General features: G+C 58.3%; 1 protein-coding gene across 3 annotated transcripts in view; it reads right to left on the bottom strand.

Moving 5' to 3' along the window:
- Positions 1 to 16,959, bottom strand: part of GALNT9 (polypeptide N-acetylgalactosaminyltransferase 9) — a 91,824-nt gene extending 74,865 nt beyond the window's left edge. Inside the window, exon 1 of one of the 3 annotated variants that reach the window (XM_004276624.3) lies at positions 15,906 to 16,547. In XM_004276624.3, coding sequence (XP_004276672.1) covers positions 15,906 to 16,146 — 241 coding nt within the window. In that variant the 5' untranslated portion in view covers positions 16,147 to 16,547. Of the gene's footprint in view, positions 1 to 15,905; positions 16,549 to 16,668 lie in introns of those variants that run through there. The other 2 variants (XM_049697919.1, XM_049697918.1) reach the window with 2 other exon arrangements.
- Between the last annotated feature and the right edge of the window lie 1,359 nt (positions 16,960 to 18,318).

Genomic DNA, 18,318 nt, shown 5'->3' on the forward strand with positions numbered 1-18,318 from the left:
GGAACACTAACCATCGGGTGGAGGGGGCTCGGAGGGGCCTGTGCTGAGTCTGACGGTCTGGCAGTGGCGTCCAGGTGGGAGGGGGTGAGGGCTCCCTGCAGGCAAGGTGGCCTGTAGGCACGGGTGACCCAGTGCCTTCCCTCCCTCTCTCTCCCCCCGACCTCAGCAGACCCTCTCTAGTTCTTTCAGGAACCGGCCCTCTCCATGGCTGTCACCCATGTGGCCTGCCTTCTCCGCCACAGGGTTCCAATGAGACACTTCATCCCCTGGACACTGGCCAACGGTGGGCATGTGCCCCAGGAAGATTAATAACCAGGAGAACAGCCCCCTCCTCTGGTATCTTGAGCACCAAGAATAAGGGCTTTGAGGGCCATCTTGGTCTCCACAAAGGGAGGCTGCCCGTTCAGGTGTTCTCCATCCCAGCCCGGATGGGTGGCCCACTCAGGTGCAGTCAGCCCAGCCCAGGTAAACAGGAGCTGAGCTGGCCAAGGCAGAACAGGGCCTGAGGCCCCAGCACAGAGGCCTGGTGGGTGGGTGGCTCTCCCAGGGGCCCAGATAGCTGGGAGCCCAGGCGGAGGGGGCAGAGGTGGGTCCCGAGCTGTAGGAAGCAACTCGTCAAGGTCGGGTGGAAAGCAAGGCTCCCTTTCCAAATCCAAAGTCCCAGCATGCTCCTACTGATGGAGTGCCCGTCGGGGTGCCCACTGCTTCCAGAACATTCTCTGCTCTGCTGCTCTGGCCCAGAGCCCGAGGGGACACCTCTGGTGAAACGCATTTGGCTTCAGAGGCAACAATTTGACTTTCCAGAGGTAAAGTGTCTTCCGTTTGAGGGCCTGGGTGAACCGTCTCAAATTCATCATCTCTGCGGTAACTGGCAGGGATCATGCACTAATGTGAAAGACCGCCGGTCGCCCACAGCAGTTCTACTTTTATGGAATAATCATTTGAAGTTCCTTTCCCACGACCTGAGGGAGCACACTTTTCTAATTACAAGAGATAATTTGGAAGACGCAGTGGCGAGATGTCTCTATCCGAGCGCGGGTGGGAGACCCTATTCACGCGGGGGGAAGGGGACTGACTCTGGGTTGGAAGGCAGGACAGCAGGAAGGTGCAACTGAGGAGATGACTCAGGAGCCGAGGGGAGGAGTTTGGAGCCCGTTTCCCAGACGCTTTCTCTTGTTGTGCCCCGAGAAAAGTGACAATGGCATTTCATGATAAATAGGGACTGTCGTTTGGCATGTGTCATAGGGCAATAGGGAGGGGTGGGGACTGCGGTGAGTGGGTGCACACGTCCGACCTGCGGGGACCACTGCTCCGGATCTAACAGGTCCAAAGCCACCAGCTCTTCTAGACTTTCGAGAGAAAGCAGCAGTACAGATTCATCTCTCTACATATCAGCAGCTCATTCATATTTTGGAAAAAAATCTCATAAGTTAAGTAACAAATAGGGTCTCTATCTGTTAGTTAGCCAGGACCGGTGTGGTGGGCTAAGTAATAGCTCCCAAAGATACCAGGTTCTAATCCCCAGAACCTGTGGACACGTTGCCTTAAATGGTAAACGGGACTTTGCAGGTGGGATTAAGTTAAGACCCCTGAGATGGGCAGAGGTGGGTGACCCAGGAGGGCCCTAAACGCCATCACAAGTGGCCCTGAATGGAGAGGGTTGGGGGAGGTTTGACAGAGACAGAGAGGGAGCCCTGTGACGTGGAGGCTCAGCGGGCAGCGAAGGCGGGAAGGATCCTCCCCCGGAGGCTTCGGAGAGTGTGGCTCTGCCCACACACCGACCGCAGCCCAGGGAAACCCATTTTGGGCTCCTGACCTCCGGAACTGTGAGAGAACACATCTGCGTGGTGTTAAGTCCCCAACACGTGGGCTGTCACCGCAGCTCCAGGAAACGAACTCGACAGACAGACCTGCTGCAACAGCAGGGGAAGCTAACGTCCTGGGCGGTTCCTCTCTCGCTCCTCTGCCCTGGGGCCCTGATGTCCCCAGGATGTGGCAGGGGACCAGGCAGAGCGCTTGCTGGAGACCTGCCCGCCAAGGTGGGGAGGCCCCCAGAGCTGGGGTCTTGGGATGGTCTGCTCTCACCAGCCCTTGCCAGTAGCCCTGGGCTGGGCAGTCGAAGCCCTTTCATCTGCCGTCAGCACACGTGAGCCGTGGCGCCCCAGGGATGGCGGGAGCACAGACTGTCAGACCCGGAGGTTTGGGGGGTGGAGAGGCGGAAGGCGTCTGCCGAGGGGCCACATGAGCTGGTGGAGTCCAGGCGCCCGGGTACACTGGCCCAGGAGTCCAGGTGCTCTGGAGGTGAGCCCTGGCCCGGGGATTCTCCAGCTCCTGGGCACCTCAGAACCTCAGGGCAGCCGGCTAGAGCGAAGGTGCCTGGGTTCTGAGGTGCCCGGCAGCTGGACACGCCTCGGGACCCTCGGGCGCTGACCCTCAGCTAATGCGGACGGTCCGGACCCTGCAGAGGACCAGCCAACAGGAGGAACCAGCGGGGCTAGAGCAGGGAAGAAGCCCCAGAGGTGCTGCTGTGGGTCCTGGTGTTTTCCCCACGTGGTGCTCTTGGAAATCAGCCCATGCGGGTTTCACGTGGAAGCCTGACTCCAGCTCTTTGGAAGGATCTGGCGTGCTGGCCGCACAGGCCTGCTTCTCCACAGGGCAGCGATGGGCTCCACCCCCGCCCCAGGCAGGGCCTCTGCTCTCTCACCGTCCCTGCAGGTTTTGCATGGTGCCCTGGAGGTCGAGAGGTTGTGCCCCTGGTTTAGATGGTTGGAGAGGGGTGCTGGGTTGCATGGTGGCCCCTGAGGCGCTGTCCAGCAGAAACCTGTGAAAGTAGCCTTATTTGGGAAAAGGGTCTTTGCAGATGTAACTAAGGTAAGGACTTCGGATGAAATCTCTGGATGAGGGTGGGTCTTAAATGCAACGACCTGCGTCCTTACGATTTAGAGAGACACTTACAGAAGGAGAAGCCACATGGTGAGGGAGAGAGAGATTGGAATTAGGCGTCTACAAGCCAAGGACTGCCGAGGATTGCCCGGGGCACGAGAAGCTGGGGAGAGGCCTGGAACAGACGTCCTCAGAGCCTCCAGGAGGGATCAGCCTGCCAACACTGATTTCACACTTCCGGCCTCCAGGACTGTGAAAGAAGAAGTTCCTGTTGTTTAAAGCTACCCTGTTTGTGGTCATTTGTTACAGCGGCCCCAGGAAGCTCATAGGAGAGGGAAGGAGGAGGGGGAGGGGGAGAGGGAGGGGTGGGTAGGAGGGGGAAAAGGGCCAGCTGCACACCCTGTGGTTGCTTGGCCAGCATCTATTCTCTCCATCCTTTTTATTAGTAGAACCTCAATTTGTTTTGGAGAGAAATGCCTTCAGCTAAAAGGCTCGCCTCCCTGGGCTGACCTCGCAGCTAGGAGTGGCATGTGACCAAAATCTGGTCAATAAAATTTAAATGGCATTCGCTGGGTGGAATTTCTGGGAAACGTGTCTAAAAGGGGCAGAGACTCAGCTGGTATATGTGGGGTCTGTTTTTGGTTTTTGCCTTTTATCTACAGCCCTTCCCCCTTTCTCCTACCTGGAACTAGGACTCAATGTCTGGGGCTGGAGCAGCCGTCGTGTGACCATGAGGTGGAATGCCACACGAGAGGAAGGGGGGAGCTGCGATTCAAATGGGGTTGGGCTCTTGAGGACATCTACCAGCCTCGGGATTTCATGTTCGCAAGAAAAACAAAGCACAGTGCAGTTAGGTCATGTCAGTTGGGGTTTTGTCAGGACTCTGAATTCTTCACCCCGAGAGGCGAGGGGGTTCACGTTAGGAATAAGAGGACACTGCAACAAGAAAGGCCAAGCCGCCTCCCCCAGCCAGTGGCCTCCCACCCAAAGAGGACTTGGCTGCCCACCCTGAGCCGAGAGGCTTCCCGGGACGTGGATGGACCGCCAGCTCCCAAGGACCACCCCCGGAACATCCTCTCCCCAGAAGAGTCATTTCACACTTGGCCAACCCACTCCTTCCAGCACAGAAACCTGGGCTACGTGGGCGACTGCAATTTTTCAACTTGGAAGGAAGCGTGGCTTTCAGGCTTCCAGCTTCTCTTTGAATCACTGATTTCCATCTGTCATAGCGACTTAAGCCAATATTCTGAGAGAGGAAACAGCCCAAATGGAGAGGCTGCCGGTCACAAGATAATCTGAGAGGAAGAAGCAGAATGAAGACACCTTTGGCAACCGGGTTGGACAGGCCCGTGAGGTACGGCCTCGGTGTTGGGACACCCCTGGGGACACACGGCCGCTGGCGGCCTAGAGAAGGGGACTCCGTCAGCAGAGTCCCCATAGGGACAGGACAGGCCAGTCGGACTGACCCGCCGCCCTAAAACCACTAAGATTTAAAACAAAGTAACAAAATCAATTGTGAAAAAGCACTAAGTATCTGACAAGACGGGAAGAAATTACTGGGATGAGCGTGAAGAACAGTGGAGATCTGGGAGATGAATCCAGGACTTGCTTTTCCCCGGAGGATGTTCTGAACTCTGTGGACTTGGGGGCACAGGGGGAAGGAAGTCAGAGGGCCAGACGGACCCCCGTGTGGGGCATACAGCCTCTGGGAGGCCTGGGGAACGGCGCAGACACAGATCCTGCCCGTCCAGGTCTCCAATGAGGCCACAACTCCGTGTTTCCTGACGATGACCAGCACGCAGCAAACACACCAGGACACTCGAGAGAACAGAGACAGGCTTCAGACGGGCACTGCCGGGTTGTGGGTCCTCACGCTGCCCTCGGATCAAAGAGGCCCTCAGTCCCCTCTCCTAACATCACCCAGCAAGCGGGACTCCACAGTGCGCAGTGGAGAAATCCCCCGTCACCTGCCCGTCACCTGCCCGTCACCTGCCGGGCTCTAGGTGGTGTCCTTCCAGTGCCCGTGACCTTGGGGTTGGGGGGATGAGGGGTGGCAACGGTGGCCCCGGCTTCCCTCTTTCCTTCCCCTATGAGAACTTGGGCTGATTTAACGTGCCTGATTGTTAATGTTGATGATTACAAAGAGGAGATTAAAGCGACAGCCCCTGGTTCGCCTCCGAAGGCCACGTCCCTCCCGGCTTCAGCTTTAGCCACTCTCTCCAAACACAACGGCTAATTTCATTACAGACAGGTCTTTTAAGATTCCCGGGGGACCCAAAGCGATAACACATTGTCAATAGTGGGAAGGCGGACTGCCCTTCTGAAACTATGAAGCCATGAATATTTCGCAGGACGTGGCAATACCTGTAAACTATATTCTCACTGAGACTAATCTGGTATTTGATGAATCTTCACACATGATACTCCTGTTCAACTAATATGAATATTTATGGGGCCAAAGCCTGGGAGATAAGGGATGACTGGAAACATCTGGCGAAATGCCTTTCCTAGCTCCTTCACTTTGTAAAGCACATGGGCCGTGGAATGTCCCTCGGCCAGCTCTTGGGCCAACCTGCCCCAAATTTGGGCCTGATCACTGCTGGGGAGTGGGTACGGGGGACATTTGGGCGTCCTGTCCCTTCAGCGGTGACCGGGCTCTGAGCGAAGCTGCCCAAGGATGTCAGGGTGGCTGGGGCCCGACCTTCCCCACGCCCACCGCATCGGGCTCCGGTCCCGACGGCAGAATCTCCCGGGAAACGCTTGTCCCGTAGGCCAGCCCCGCTCTGGGGGTCACAGGCAGGAGGAGACCTCAGAGCCCACACTCAGGTCCCCAGGGAGCCGAGAGTCCAGGCAGCCCAGAGAGTGAGGCTGGCTCTGTGCCCCTAGCCCCACTGGACAGGTACAGAGGGCCCGGCCCCACCCTGGGCCTAGCTGCTGACATCCCGGGGCAGGGGCTGCCCGCCTTACTCAGGCCAGAGCCCCAGGACCTCGTGCATAGTAGGTGTTTATGAATGAATGAATGAAGGCACATATGCATGAATGAAGGGGCCACTGCAGGGCGCCCACCGAAGGAAACGGAACTGGAGCCAGGGGTGTTGCCCCCACGCTCCGTCTGCAGAGAGTGTCCTTCCAGACAAAGAATGACGGACGAGCGTACAAGCGCACGCTGACCCTGAGGATGCAGAGCGCCCCACGGCGTGGGACCCCCGGCTCAGTCAGCTTGGGCTTCGTAACCAGCACCACGGACAGGGGGCCTAACAGCAGACATCTGTTTCTCACGGTTCTGGAGGCTGGAAGTCCAGATGAAGACAGCGATTTGGTTCCTGATGAGAATCCGCTCCCTGCCCTGCGGATGGCGACCCCCCTGCTACTTCCTCAGGGGTCCTTCCTCGGCGTGCGCACGCAGAGAAAATGAGATCCCCGACCTCCTCTCCTTACAAGGCCACTAATCCCATCATGGGGGCCACGCTTATGACCTCATCTCCCCCAACCACATCCCAGAGGCCCCACCTCCTGACACCAGCCCACTGGGATTAGGGCTCCAACGTAGGAATTTGGGGGACACAGACATTTAGTCCATTGCATTCCACCACTGGCCCCCCAAATTCATATCCTTCTCTCACGCAAAATACACTCAGTCCTTCCCAACACCCCCAAAGCCTTAATCCACGCTGGCATCAACTAGGAAGTCTCAGCTCAAGGGCTTCTCTAAATGTGTATCAGCCACTCGCGTCCCCTCAGACCCGAGCCCCTGGACAGCTGTGGCGCCGGGCTCTCCAGGACCCAGAGCCAGGCCGGGGCCGAGTCCGACGTCTCGTTTTGCTCCTGGTCTAACCCCCCCTCCCCCCTAAATCAAGCTGGAATGTGTTTGAGTTGGAGGCTGGAGCGAAGCCACCAAGATTCAGACCCCACCTTCGCCCACGTCCTAACTTCAGGCGAGACGCTCAGCCTTCGCGTGCCTCCCTCGGGTGAAGGGGGCAGAGCCCCCATCCCAGGGCTGCTGTGGGGCTGGACGAGGTGGCGCGCGTGACACTCAGCACGACGGGCGCTCGGGTCGTTTGTCCTCCTGGCGACACACAGTCGAACGGCTCCTGACACAGGGGCTGTTCGCATTTCCCCGCCGTTTGGGTTTCTCTCCCCCACGTTTAGCATCCCAGCCACTCCCACCAAGACAGGAGAGTCATGGGCCCACCGTCAAGTGCCTTTGAGAAGACCCGAGGGCAGAGTGGCACAGGTGCAGCCAGGTGTGGGCAGGTACGGCAACCACGGTTACGTGGCGCGGGCGGAGGCGGGAACGGAGGGCTGGGCGAGGCTGCAGGAGGCAGACCAGCTCCTGCTGGGGGATGGCCTGCAGGCTCCAATCTGCAGAACTGCTGCGAGCCGGGCTGGCTGCCGAGTCAGGACAGATCAGACCGGCAGTGGCTGTCCCCGACCCACCCTCAGAATCGCCCTCGACGGCTCCAAGTTCACTGAACACAGCTCTGTGGCCTCCTGGCTCCTCGCTAGCGCTGGGATGAAGTGAGACCAGGAAGAGGGCTGGGGACCTGTGGTACCCACCGGCCCGAGGGATTCCCTCTAATCCCCAGAGGCCGCTCCAGCCGCAGGGCCCCAGGTCGGGGGCAGAGTCCTGGGCCCGGAAGAGCTGCCTTTCCGGAGGGAGGTGGGGTGCAGCGTGAAGACACCTGCCCTAAGTGGCGCTGACTGAGGACCAGCAGGTCCCTGCTTCTTGGGTCCTTCTGACCCCACAGGCCACCAGGTCAGTAACAGAGATGCTAGCCCTTCCAGCAGTGGAGGGACCTTGGAGGCGAGGAGGTGAAGGCCTAGAGCTTAGCAGTTGACTTCCGCGGGTCTCAGAGCCACATGAATTTTCTCTGGGTAGCTCTCTGGGCACACTCGCTCCCAGCTGCCAGGAGTCTGCTCTGACATCTGCAGCCCCGGAGGGAGCACGTGCCTCACAGCCCTGTTCGCGGGGGCAGCGAGGGCTTCCTGCAGCCCCAGGCAGTGCCCAGCGCCCTTTGACTGTGCCACAGGGCGGGGCCGCCCTTACACCAGGGCCACGCCGGATACGAGGCTGTCTTCCTCACACCTGCGCCAGGCCAGCTGTTCATCTCCACAAGGGTGCGCAGGGCCCCCACCTTCCTGGCCCTCTGTCCTCCTCCAGCCATGCCAGATGCCCGTCCCCCTTCCTCACTGCTTGGCTTTGCACCCTCTATGGGGTCTCCTCCCATATTCATTCATCCATAATCCATCCACCTCCCCACCCATCCCCCTGTCCACTCAAACATCCTCCCTCCCTCCCTCCCTCCCCCCAACCATAAATCCATCCACCCGTCCAGTGGACATTTATTGAGAAACTCTTATGTCGGGCGCCATGCTAGCCATCTGTCCCAATTCCGCCTCATTTCAATTCTTTTCCTTCCACTGTCTTTGCTCACGTTTCTGAGGACCTGTTATGTGTCAGGCACTTTCACACGCATCATCTTGTCTAATCGCCTCAAGATCCTTTCATGGGGCTTCCCTGGTGGCGCAGTGGGTGAGAGTCCGCCTGCCGATGCAGGGGACGCGGGTTCGTGCCCCGGTCCGGGAGGATCCCACATGCCGCGGAGCGGCTGGGCCCGTGAGCCATGGCCGCTGAGCCTGCGCGTCCGGAGCCTGTGCTCCGCGACGGGAGAGGCCACAGCAGTGAGAGGCCCGCGTACCGCAAAAAAAAAAAAAATCCTTTCATGGAAGGATGATCACCCTCCCCATTTCACAGATGGGAAAACCGTGGCTCAGCGAGGGGAACTGACCTGCCACGGTCTCCCAGTTGGGGTTTGGGTCATCTATGCAACTCCAGTGTGCAGCTCCAAACTCCTCTCCTTCCAGGAAGCCCTCCTGACCTTCAACACAGCCCATCAACACCGTGCTTTCTTGTCACTCACACTCACTGCCTTAGAGAACAGAGAATGCCAGGCAGTTGCCTCCCCGCCACCTGGCTGTAAACTCTCAGAGGAAGGCACCCAGGCCCTGAGCTGTGGGCACCCCGTCCTGTGCTCTGCAAGCAGCCAGCGCTGGTTCTGTGAATAAAGTGTGAACTGGATGAAACCACCTCCCTGATCCCCACTCCCCAACTTCCCGTGGATGCCTGGGGGCCATGCGTTTTTCTGCAGGGGTGGGGCTGCGTCAGAAAGGGACCCACAGGGCTGGCGGAGTCGGTGGGGGGAAGGTCAGGGGACTGTGGACAAGCGGAAAAGAGAGCTGGAGCTCAGCCAAGTCAGCTGAGCGAGACCCACGCGCCAGGCATCGCCCAAGAGCTCACGTGCTTCCCTCACTTACTTCTCACGGTGACACCGGGAGATAGTTAGTATTTCATCCCATTTTACAGGTGAAGAAACTGAGAGCGAGGCCGTGAAGGAAGCTGCCCGAGGCTGCAGGGAGCAGGGCTGCTTACCCGGGTGGTCTGGCTCTGTGGCCACATTTCAGCTGCAAAGCTCTGCCCCACCGAGGAAGATAAGATTTCCTCCTTCCCTGCGTCCACTGCTAAGAGCTCAAGCACATGGAATATTAACACATTTTCCACAGTCCGCTCACATGGTGTGAAAATAGCCCCTTGCATAACCCAGGCACTTTCTGTTACTTTCTTTCTCTGAAATGGAATCGAGGCTTGCTGGGTCTCAGATGCAGGCAGCGCCCAGAGCTGGCTTTGACTGGACTACATCCTGTTAAAAGTACAAGCAGTCCTTTTCGCTCTAGCCGGAGGCATAAGCCCTCACCACCGAGCTGACCGGGCTGATGTCTTTCCCAGTCCATCCCCAGGGAGGTGGTCCAGGGCAGGGACCCTGGCGCCAGTGTGCCGGGGTCCAAATCCCAGCACTACCGTCCCCCGTGGGACGTCAGCCCCGAGAGGCAGGAACCCGTGCCTCAGTGACTCCTGACTCGGCATCAGGAACACGTGAGGAGTGAACAACACACGGATGAAAGAGCTTTTCCATCATTCCAGAGAGGGAGAGCTTCCGCCTGCAGGGGAGTTTCCGAGGACCCCTCTCGCCGTGAATCGGCCTTGCCCCTCCCTCCTTTGACACCTGGCCAGCCTCCCTTCAAGGGTACCTGTGCTTTTTGAGAGCAGAACAGAGAAGCTGACCAAACTGTTCCAAGACCTGGATCCCATCTGGGAATGTCCTCAGTGGGACATCGGACATGGAAATGGATAGAGACATTTTTTTGTTGAGTTTCCAGCCAACGAAGGATAAGCTGTCCTTTCAGAATACGGTGCCGAAACTTTGAAATATGCAGATTGCTGAGCTGAATTGTAAATGCAATCACTTAGCCCCGGCACACTCCCGAGGCGGGGATCACCGCCTGCATGAATTATTCCTAGAAGCGCTGGCCCACTGGATCTGCAGACAGAAGTCTGCGGATAGAGCCAGCCCGGGTGAGGTCCGCTCCTCCCAAGGGAATTACGTGCGGGGTGTTTATCTCAGGGTGAAGCACCCCTGCCTCTCGTCCCCTGAAAATGCCAAGGCCCAGGTCTGCACAGCGCTAACCTCTGTGACCGGAAGTGGCCTCGGTCGTTCTGACTCACCAGTGGTCAGTTGGGGTCAGAGCCAGACCAGCAGGCAGAGGATCACAGGCAAAGAAGAGGAAAAAAAGCAAAACCGACGTGCTCTTAATCTTCTCAGGGTGAGTGAAATGTAATTGCAGGCAGCTCCGGCGGAGGAGAAGGGAAAAGGTGATTCTCGTCAAACACCCCGCCGGCCGCGGCTGTGGGAGGCCTGGGCTCCAGTTGGGCGCACCGAGTATTTTCTCACTTTCTGTAGTAAATCAGCAACAGTGGGGGAGATGTGAGACGGATGCAGGGGGATAAGGCCACTCAATTAATGGCCCGGAGCGGGGGGAAGGGCCAGCCAGTTAAATGCTGCCACTTTGAAGCAAGACCTGCCAGGACCCGTGATTAAACCCCGAACAGACGGCAGCTGTTCCTTCAGCCGCGGTGGCTCTGACTGCTGGGATGGGCGAGGCAGGACATTTTAGCTCGTTAAGCAGATTCAGGGAGGATGGAGGTGGATGAACTCAAGCTGGAAAGGCCCCGGAGCCAGCGGGGAGCTCCTCCTGGAATTAAAGCTCACGATGAACAGGGGAAGCTTTGTGATGAAATGTGCGTGCCCTACAGGTGGAGTGTGGTCTTCAGAACGGAGCTACTCACGCACAGAAGGCGCTCGGAAACCCTCCTGAGAAGCCGGCTCTCAGGGGTGGGCGGGCCGGCACAGGAGTGCCACGGAGGCCAGGGGTGGTCCAGTGAGGCGGCCGGCCCCCCTCTGGCCTCAAGAACCTTCCATGCGCTTCTCAGACTCCCACCCAGCCCCTTCTCCACGACGCTCTCCTGCAGGCTCCACCCAAGTGTGTCATTCATGCTTTGGTCGCGTAAACGGTGCCGACGAGGCGCCTCCTCCTCCCGGTGCCACAGTCTGAGGCACCTGCTGCCCTCATGTGGCTTGTGCTCTCGTGTGATGTCTGAATCCCCATCGCAGGTGGGGAAACCTCGGACGCCTCCCCAGATTTGGCTTCTCAGCTGTGGCACCTGCCTACCGCGGAAGCAGGCACGGGGAAGACGGCTGCACGAGGAGACACTTGCTCCCTCTGTGGCCCGAGAGTCCAAGGGGAACGCACTCTCTCCACCCTTCTGCTTCTCACCTTCCCCCGGGGGCCTCCCGGCCCCAGCTCCTACAGGCTTCGATTATTAAAACTCATGGCGCTCAGACTCTTGGTAGGATTTCAGCTTCCCGATCTGAAACCTGGGCCCCGCCGCAGCGGAGGCAGCCTCGGGGACACACGCCCCTTGGCAACATGACAGCCCAGCTCCCCACTCTTCCCACCCCCTTCCTCCATGCCCGCACCCCCCGTACCATCCCCTCTGCTGCTCTGATGCAGACCCGGGGTTCCCAAAGTGTGGGGTCGGAACCCTGGCAGGACCGGCACGCAGGATAGGATCGTTGGCAGAAAACGAACGCGGTGTTAAGCAGCATTGACTCGCGCCATGCGACTTATCGCCTTTTAAAGTCTGTCTGGATCTCCCGATTTCTTCGAGGAGAAAGTCTTGGTTTCATGCCAATGTATCCCCCATACGCGAGAATCTCCCCTTTAACAAAGAGAGGGCAGGCCTCTGGCTCAGAGCCTCTGGTGACGGCTGCGTCACGCCGGAATTGAAGGGCATGATTTTGTTTTCATCGCATTCATTCACGCAGTCCCCTCCTGCTTATGGGTACAGCGGTGATTTGCAAGTGTCTTTTAAAATAAATTTATTCTAAACAAAAACAATTGTTTAGAGAAAGACCCGCTCACTCGCTCAGCCAACAGATATTTATGGGGCGCTAACTATAGGCAGGGTGCCTCCCTGGACCCTTGGCATGTAGAGTTGTGAATAAAACAGACAAAAATTCCCGCCCTGAGATGAATAGCAGAACAGGTGTTGTGCACAAGTCTGGTAAAACAGTACCAGTCTTACGTGAATGTCTCTAGTTTGAGAGACAGCAGGGCCAGCAAGTACCTCTTCCCAGTGGAGGGGGAGTGACGTTGGCAGGGCTGGCGGGAGGGGGCCTGCACCTGAGATGTCCAAGGCCATTGCCCGGTAGACCACAATTGGACCTTCTGTTATTTTATCTTGAACTTTTAATAAGTGCAGAAATGTAGATCATTCTGAAGCAAGTATGCTTTTAGCAGCTGCCATCACTAACTTTCTAAACAACCTGGGGCAAGTCCTGCTGTCTCACTGGCTCTCAGCTTTTCCATCTGTACAATGGGCCCATGGCGTTGACTTCTGACTGTAATGGCTTTGACCTCTGACTGTAAAGCACTTGGGCTGGGGTGGGTCTGGTTAGAGGGAATTAACGCACATGTGTCTGAATTTTAAAAACCAACCAGCCAACCCAAATGGAAACCCTCCCATCCCATCCCCAGCTTGAATTCAGCCTCTGCTCCTAAGGGGTCATAAGAAGGCAGAAGGGCTTGAACATACGATCAACTGAATGGGACTCTCTTTCCCTTCTCACTGAGCTTAGAGGTTCTCCAATTCCACTTTCGAAAGACTCGCTGTGCCAGTTGCAGGCAACGGAACCAGGGATGCTGTATTTTATGTGCAATTTAAGATATTCAGAAGGATGATTTCTGTCTATAAACATTTTTTCTTGCCTTGAGCACTGAATTTAGAAGCAAACTCTCGTGTACGTACAGGATGTGACTACACTGCATTTCCTTAAAGAATATTTTCCCCCGGGTCCTGTGAATTTGAATCCACACACACCACTTAATAAGTCTTTGCTGAGGTCAACAAGACACCTTGAGTAAAGGTCACTGGACCGGCTAAAGAAACGGTGTGGCGAGAGCTGGGGAGAATACCCTGCCTCTGGGCCCTGCTCCCGGGGACAGCCTTTCCTTCCCACCAGCTCCTTCAAGCCAGGAGAGGTATTTCTAAAAGCAGTCAAAGCAAAGGAAAGATAAGCAATAAATCAATTTTGTTTGGGTTTCTCCCTCTCCTTTCTAAACTCTGCTGAATTAGTGTCGAGTAGAAACTCCAGGAATCTGTTTCATATTTCTTGGATCTAAAACACAACAGACACTAGTGCAAAGGGCAGCGGCTCGCCTCTTCCAGGAAGCATTCTCCTTGCCGCGCTTCAACACCTTTAACACGGGAGTCGGTGCCAGTTTGAAGGCGTGAGCACTGCTCTCACACAGCTTCCTGTGGACCAAGGTCAGCCCCACGCCTGCGCTGTCCTATCCTTAGGGACCGACCTGGGGTGAGGGCTAGATTGGTGCTCTCTTGTCATTTCCAGGAACAAATACTGGATGACCCCTGGGTAAGATGCTATGCTAGGCACATGGCCTAAGAGAGGGATGCAAGGCGGATTCATCAAAGAGAGTGGGGTTGGGGGGAGTGGACAGAGGGACAGAACAGTTGGAGGAAGGGGTGGGTAAAGAAAGGAGAAGGAGGGCTTCCCTGGTGGCGCAGTGGTTGAGAGTCCGCCTGACGATGCAGCGGACACGGGTTCATGCCCCGGTCTGGGAAGATCCCACATGCCGCAGAGCGGCTGGGCCCGTGAGCCATGGCCACTGAGCCTGCGCGTCCGGAGCCTGTGCTCCGCAACGGGAGAGGCCACAACAGTGAGAGGCCCGCGTACCGCAAAAAAAAAAAAAAGAAAAAAAGAAAGGAGAAGGAGAGAGGGACATTGATGACGAGGAAGAGACTTGCTGAAGGGAAGAGGGAGGAAAGATTTTAAAAAGAAGAAAGGAGAAAGGGTGGGAGGAGGGGGAAGAGGGAAGCGAGGGGAATGGAGAGAGGAAGGAGGGAGAAGCCAGGAGACAGGAGAGGGAGAGGCTGGGGTGGGCCTGGGGATAACACTCCACTTTCCCGAAACCCTTCATCATCTCCCATCAGTGTCGGGAAAGTCTGTCGAAGGTCTTGGCTTTTTCTGCCTCCAAGAATCCTGGTCCCTTCTCACCCTGAAGGGTGGGGAGAATGGCTCTCGGTGCTGAGCTGGCCGTCATGATGTGACCACCCGACACGCTGCCAGTGTTTTTATAGAATCCTCTGGTTTCCCCATAGAACAGACCATAACACCCTGGCAAGTACACTTCAATAAAGCTGTGTGCTATTACTGGGGCACACCGCCTTCCCGGAGATGAATCACTGCCGGAATGGTCAAATGGCAGTTGAACCAAACTGTTCTGCCCTCGTGGCTTCAGCTGAGCAGGAGAGATCAGAAAAGCCACGGAGCCCACCAAAAGTACCTCCAGAGAAAAACCAGGAGTTCGGGGGTGGTGAGAAGGTGCTTGGGAAGCCAGAGGACGCTCTGCCTTCCCCGAGCAGGTGGGCACGGCTGCGGACAACTCCTGCGTCCCCGGCGTCACCAAGCCTCAGGTTCAGAGCCGCTGCTCCGAGGCCGGCTGGGCCTCCAGAAGAAAATCCTGAGATGACCCTCACGTCGGGCGGGCGCCACGCAGAACAGGCCCTGCCTGTGCAAGCTGGCTCCCAGACAGCTCCTGCTGGAGCCTGTTACTGACGCTGCCTGAGGGGTGTTGCTGGGTCTGCTGATGCAGAAACCGGAATAGCACAGGACAGAGGGGAGCTCGCGAGTGAGGTAAGCACTAACTTCCCTCCTTCCTCCTCGTACCTCGGCACCGGGTGAACCGACGGGGGAGCAGCCGCTCTCTTCTGCCCCGCTGCATCCCCAAGTGGAAAAGTACTCCCCCCCTCCCCTCACCCTCCTTGACTCCCACTCTGACTCTCAGGGTGACCCACACCTGCTTGGGATGAAACAAGGCGCCCACCTCCAGGAGCTGGGCTTCCTGGAGAAGCTTCCTGGACTCCAGGGTCCATCTGGGTAACTAACACCTGCCAAGCCCCTGCTAGGCCCTGGAGTCTCTCCATCCACGAGCCACAGGCTCACGGCCTCAGACGTGGCCCACGACTCTTTGTGGAGGGAGCCCCGAGCATCCCCAGGACAGGAGGCTGAACGGGCCCAGTGGCCGGGGGTACCTTTCTCCACCAACATTTAAAGGACACCTCTGAAGGGCAGTGTCACCACCCCACCTCTCTGCACTTCCTCCCCGAGGGAGGGGAGTGAGTCCGGGCTAAGCCCTGATGCGCCACATCTCCCGGGGCATCACAGCTCTTGTCCTGGGCACCGCCTGCTCTTAACGCAGGTCCTACAACCTCTGGAAGTTCTCTCACATCCCCTCGGGGGACAAGGCGGATTCCCCTCATGTGTGCTGGGGGGAGGGGGGACGGTACGCAAGGGTCCACTGGACGAGTGAATGCGTGAGTGGCCAAGCAGGCCAGTGCCCTCTGCCACACGGAGCCTTCATCGCTTTTGGCCTCCTGCCTAATTCCCTGCCAAGAAACAGGAGTTCGACCCCAGCCCTAGTTGGCCATCGGGCCCCTGGGGTCCTCAGAGGTTTTAGCGGTCGTGCGCAGTGCAGCGTCCCAAGCACGGGGACGCTTCCCCCCTGCCCAGCGCCTCTGTCCCGAGCGGGGCGCTGGCTCGGCTCACCGTTCAGCTGGGTGTAGACCACCTCCTCCAGGTGGTCGAGGCGTTGCAGGATGGCCTCGCGCTCCGCCAGCGCGCCCACCGTGGCGTGCCGGCTGCGCACCCGGCGGTCGGCGCTGCGCACGATCTGCACCGGCCCCTCTGAGCGGTCCTGCAGGCGGCAGTACACCGAGAAGAGGATGATGCCCACGAACACCAGGATGTTGACCGTCAGCAAAGTTTTGATCTTCCTGGCCACCGCCATGAACGCGGCTGGAAGCTGGGGGCTGCCTCACCCGCGGGGCATCCCCGTGGGCCCGGCGGCCGCAGGAGCCTCCGTCTGGCCCGCTGCTTCGGGGACCATGAGCCAGCCCGGCTTGCCGCGGGCTGGGGTCTGCGGACCCGCTGCGCGCTCTGCCGCCTGTCCCCGGGAGCTGTCCCTTCAGTACCGCCCGCGCCGGCTCAGCACGCCCCTCCGCCTCCCGGGTTCCCCACGCGCAGGGGCTGCGCGGGGCCGCGGATGCAGGGGGCACCCGGCATCCTCTGCAGAGGGGCGCGGCCCAGTCTCGGGGGCGGCGGGGCGGGCCTCGGGGCCCGGAGAAACGACGGAGGTGCGGGCCGGCAGGCGCTCGGCTGGCGTGCGGCTCCTGCCCGCCCCGCCGCCACGGCGCCGGTGCGGAGTGACGCGGCCGCCCAGCTCATCAGCATGCAAGCGGGGCCCGCACCCTCCCCCGCAGGCCCACCCTCCCGGGACGCCCCCTCCGGGACCACCCTCCCCTCCCCTCACCTCCCCTGCGGGGCGCAAGGTCCGGCGCGCGCTCCCGGCGCCCGAGCAGGGTGGGGCGGGGCCTCGCGCTCAGGGTACCCCGACCAAGGGCATCCGGGCGGGGGCGGGGGGGGGGGGGGCGGAGCACGCGCGCAGTCTCTCTCCACTCCCCCTCCCCAGACTTGACCGACCGAAGCGGGGTCCTGGGGAGCGCCTGGTCAAGGCAGTGTAGTCCACGAGGATGAGCAGGGGTAGGCGGGGGCGTCTTTATGAGAGAAGGGGGGACAGTAGGGTCAAAGCCACCTCGGTGGCTCGTCTCCCCCTTCCCTAGGCCAAACTGAATCTACTCCCGGTCTCCCTCCCCTTGCCCCTCTCTGAGGCTGAAGGCTGGGGAGAGCTGAGTCCAATGACGCGTGGGCCGCGCTTGAGAGTCGGTGGTACCTAGGGGCACCTCCAGGCGGAACTGCGAAACCCACCAGGAGGGGGAAAAGGTGCAGACCGCTGGGCGTCGGGTGCTCCAGGTCGGGGTCCTCAGACCTCAGGTGAGAGCAAACCCGGCTCACCGCGTCTCCACTCCCATCTCTAATCTAGCCCCAAGCCCGCGTTTCATAGAGCGTTTTATAGATGAGACAGCCGGGCTCCGTTGGAAACTGAGCGGCCAGAGGCAAGGGGTTCTGTCGACTTCACGCTGTCTCGCCAGTGCCTCGTGTTTACTTGGTGCTCAGTAAATACTTGTTGAGTGAATAATTGTGGGAACATGCATTAAGAGCTGGCTTTGTGGGGCTTTCCTGGTGGCGCAGTGGTTAAGAATCCGCCTGCCAATGCAGGGGACACGGGTTCGAGCCCTGGTCCGGGAAGATCCCACATGCCGCGGAGCAACTAAGCCCGTGCGCCACAACTATTGAGCCTGCAAGCCACAACTACTGAAGCCCGTGCATCTAGAGCCTGTGCTCCACAACAAGAGAAGCCCCCGCAATGAGAAGCCTGCTCACCACAACTAGAGAAAGCCCGCGTGCAGCAACGATGACCCAACGCAGCCATAAATAAATAAATAAATAATAATTTTTTTAAAAAAGAGCTGGCTTTGTGCTGGTCCCTCACTATACAGAGATGAATAAGATACTGACCCTTGGGCTTCAGGGAGCTCTTGGCGTGTGTGTGTGTGTGTGCACATGTCTGTATGCATGTGTGTCTCTGTGAGTGCTTTTTGGTTTTTGGCCACATCACGTGGCATGTGGAACTTCCCTGACCAGGGATCGAACCTGTGTCTCCTGCAGTGGAAGCGCAAATTCTTAACCACTGGAGCTCCAAGGAAGTTCCTCTGTGTGTGTATTTGAGTGTGTGTGTTCATATGTGTGTCCACGTATGTGCATTTGTGTCCAAAAGTGCATTTGTGTGTGTACATATGTGTACATGTGTGTATTTGTCCATGTGTGCATTTATGGGTGTGTCCGTGGGCATGTGCCTATGTGTGTGTTCGTGTGTATATGTGTGTGTATCCATGTGTGAGTGTTTAGGGGAACTTCGGGGTCTCTGGCTCTTGGTCCAGTGCTCTTCTTGCAAGCATACATTTCTAAACGTCACACATACTAGCCTATCCAGCATGGAGGTTCTGTGCCTCTTGGTAGATTCTCCTGAGAAGCCGAAAGACCCCTTGCTCCTTTCCCTCGT

Source organism: Orcinus orca, chromosome 15 (assembly GCF_937001465.1).
Source record: "Orcinus orca chromosome 15, mOrcOrc1.1, whole genome shotgun sequence".
Taxonomy (NCBI): Eukaryota; Metazoa; Chordata; class Mammalia; order Artiodactyla; family Delphinidae; genus Orcinus; species Orcinus orca.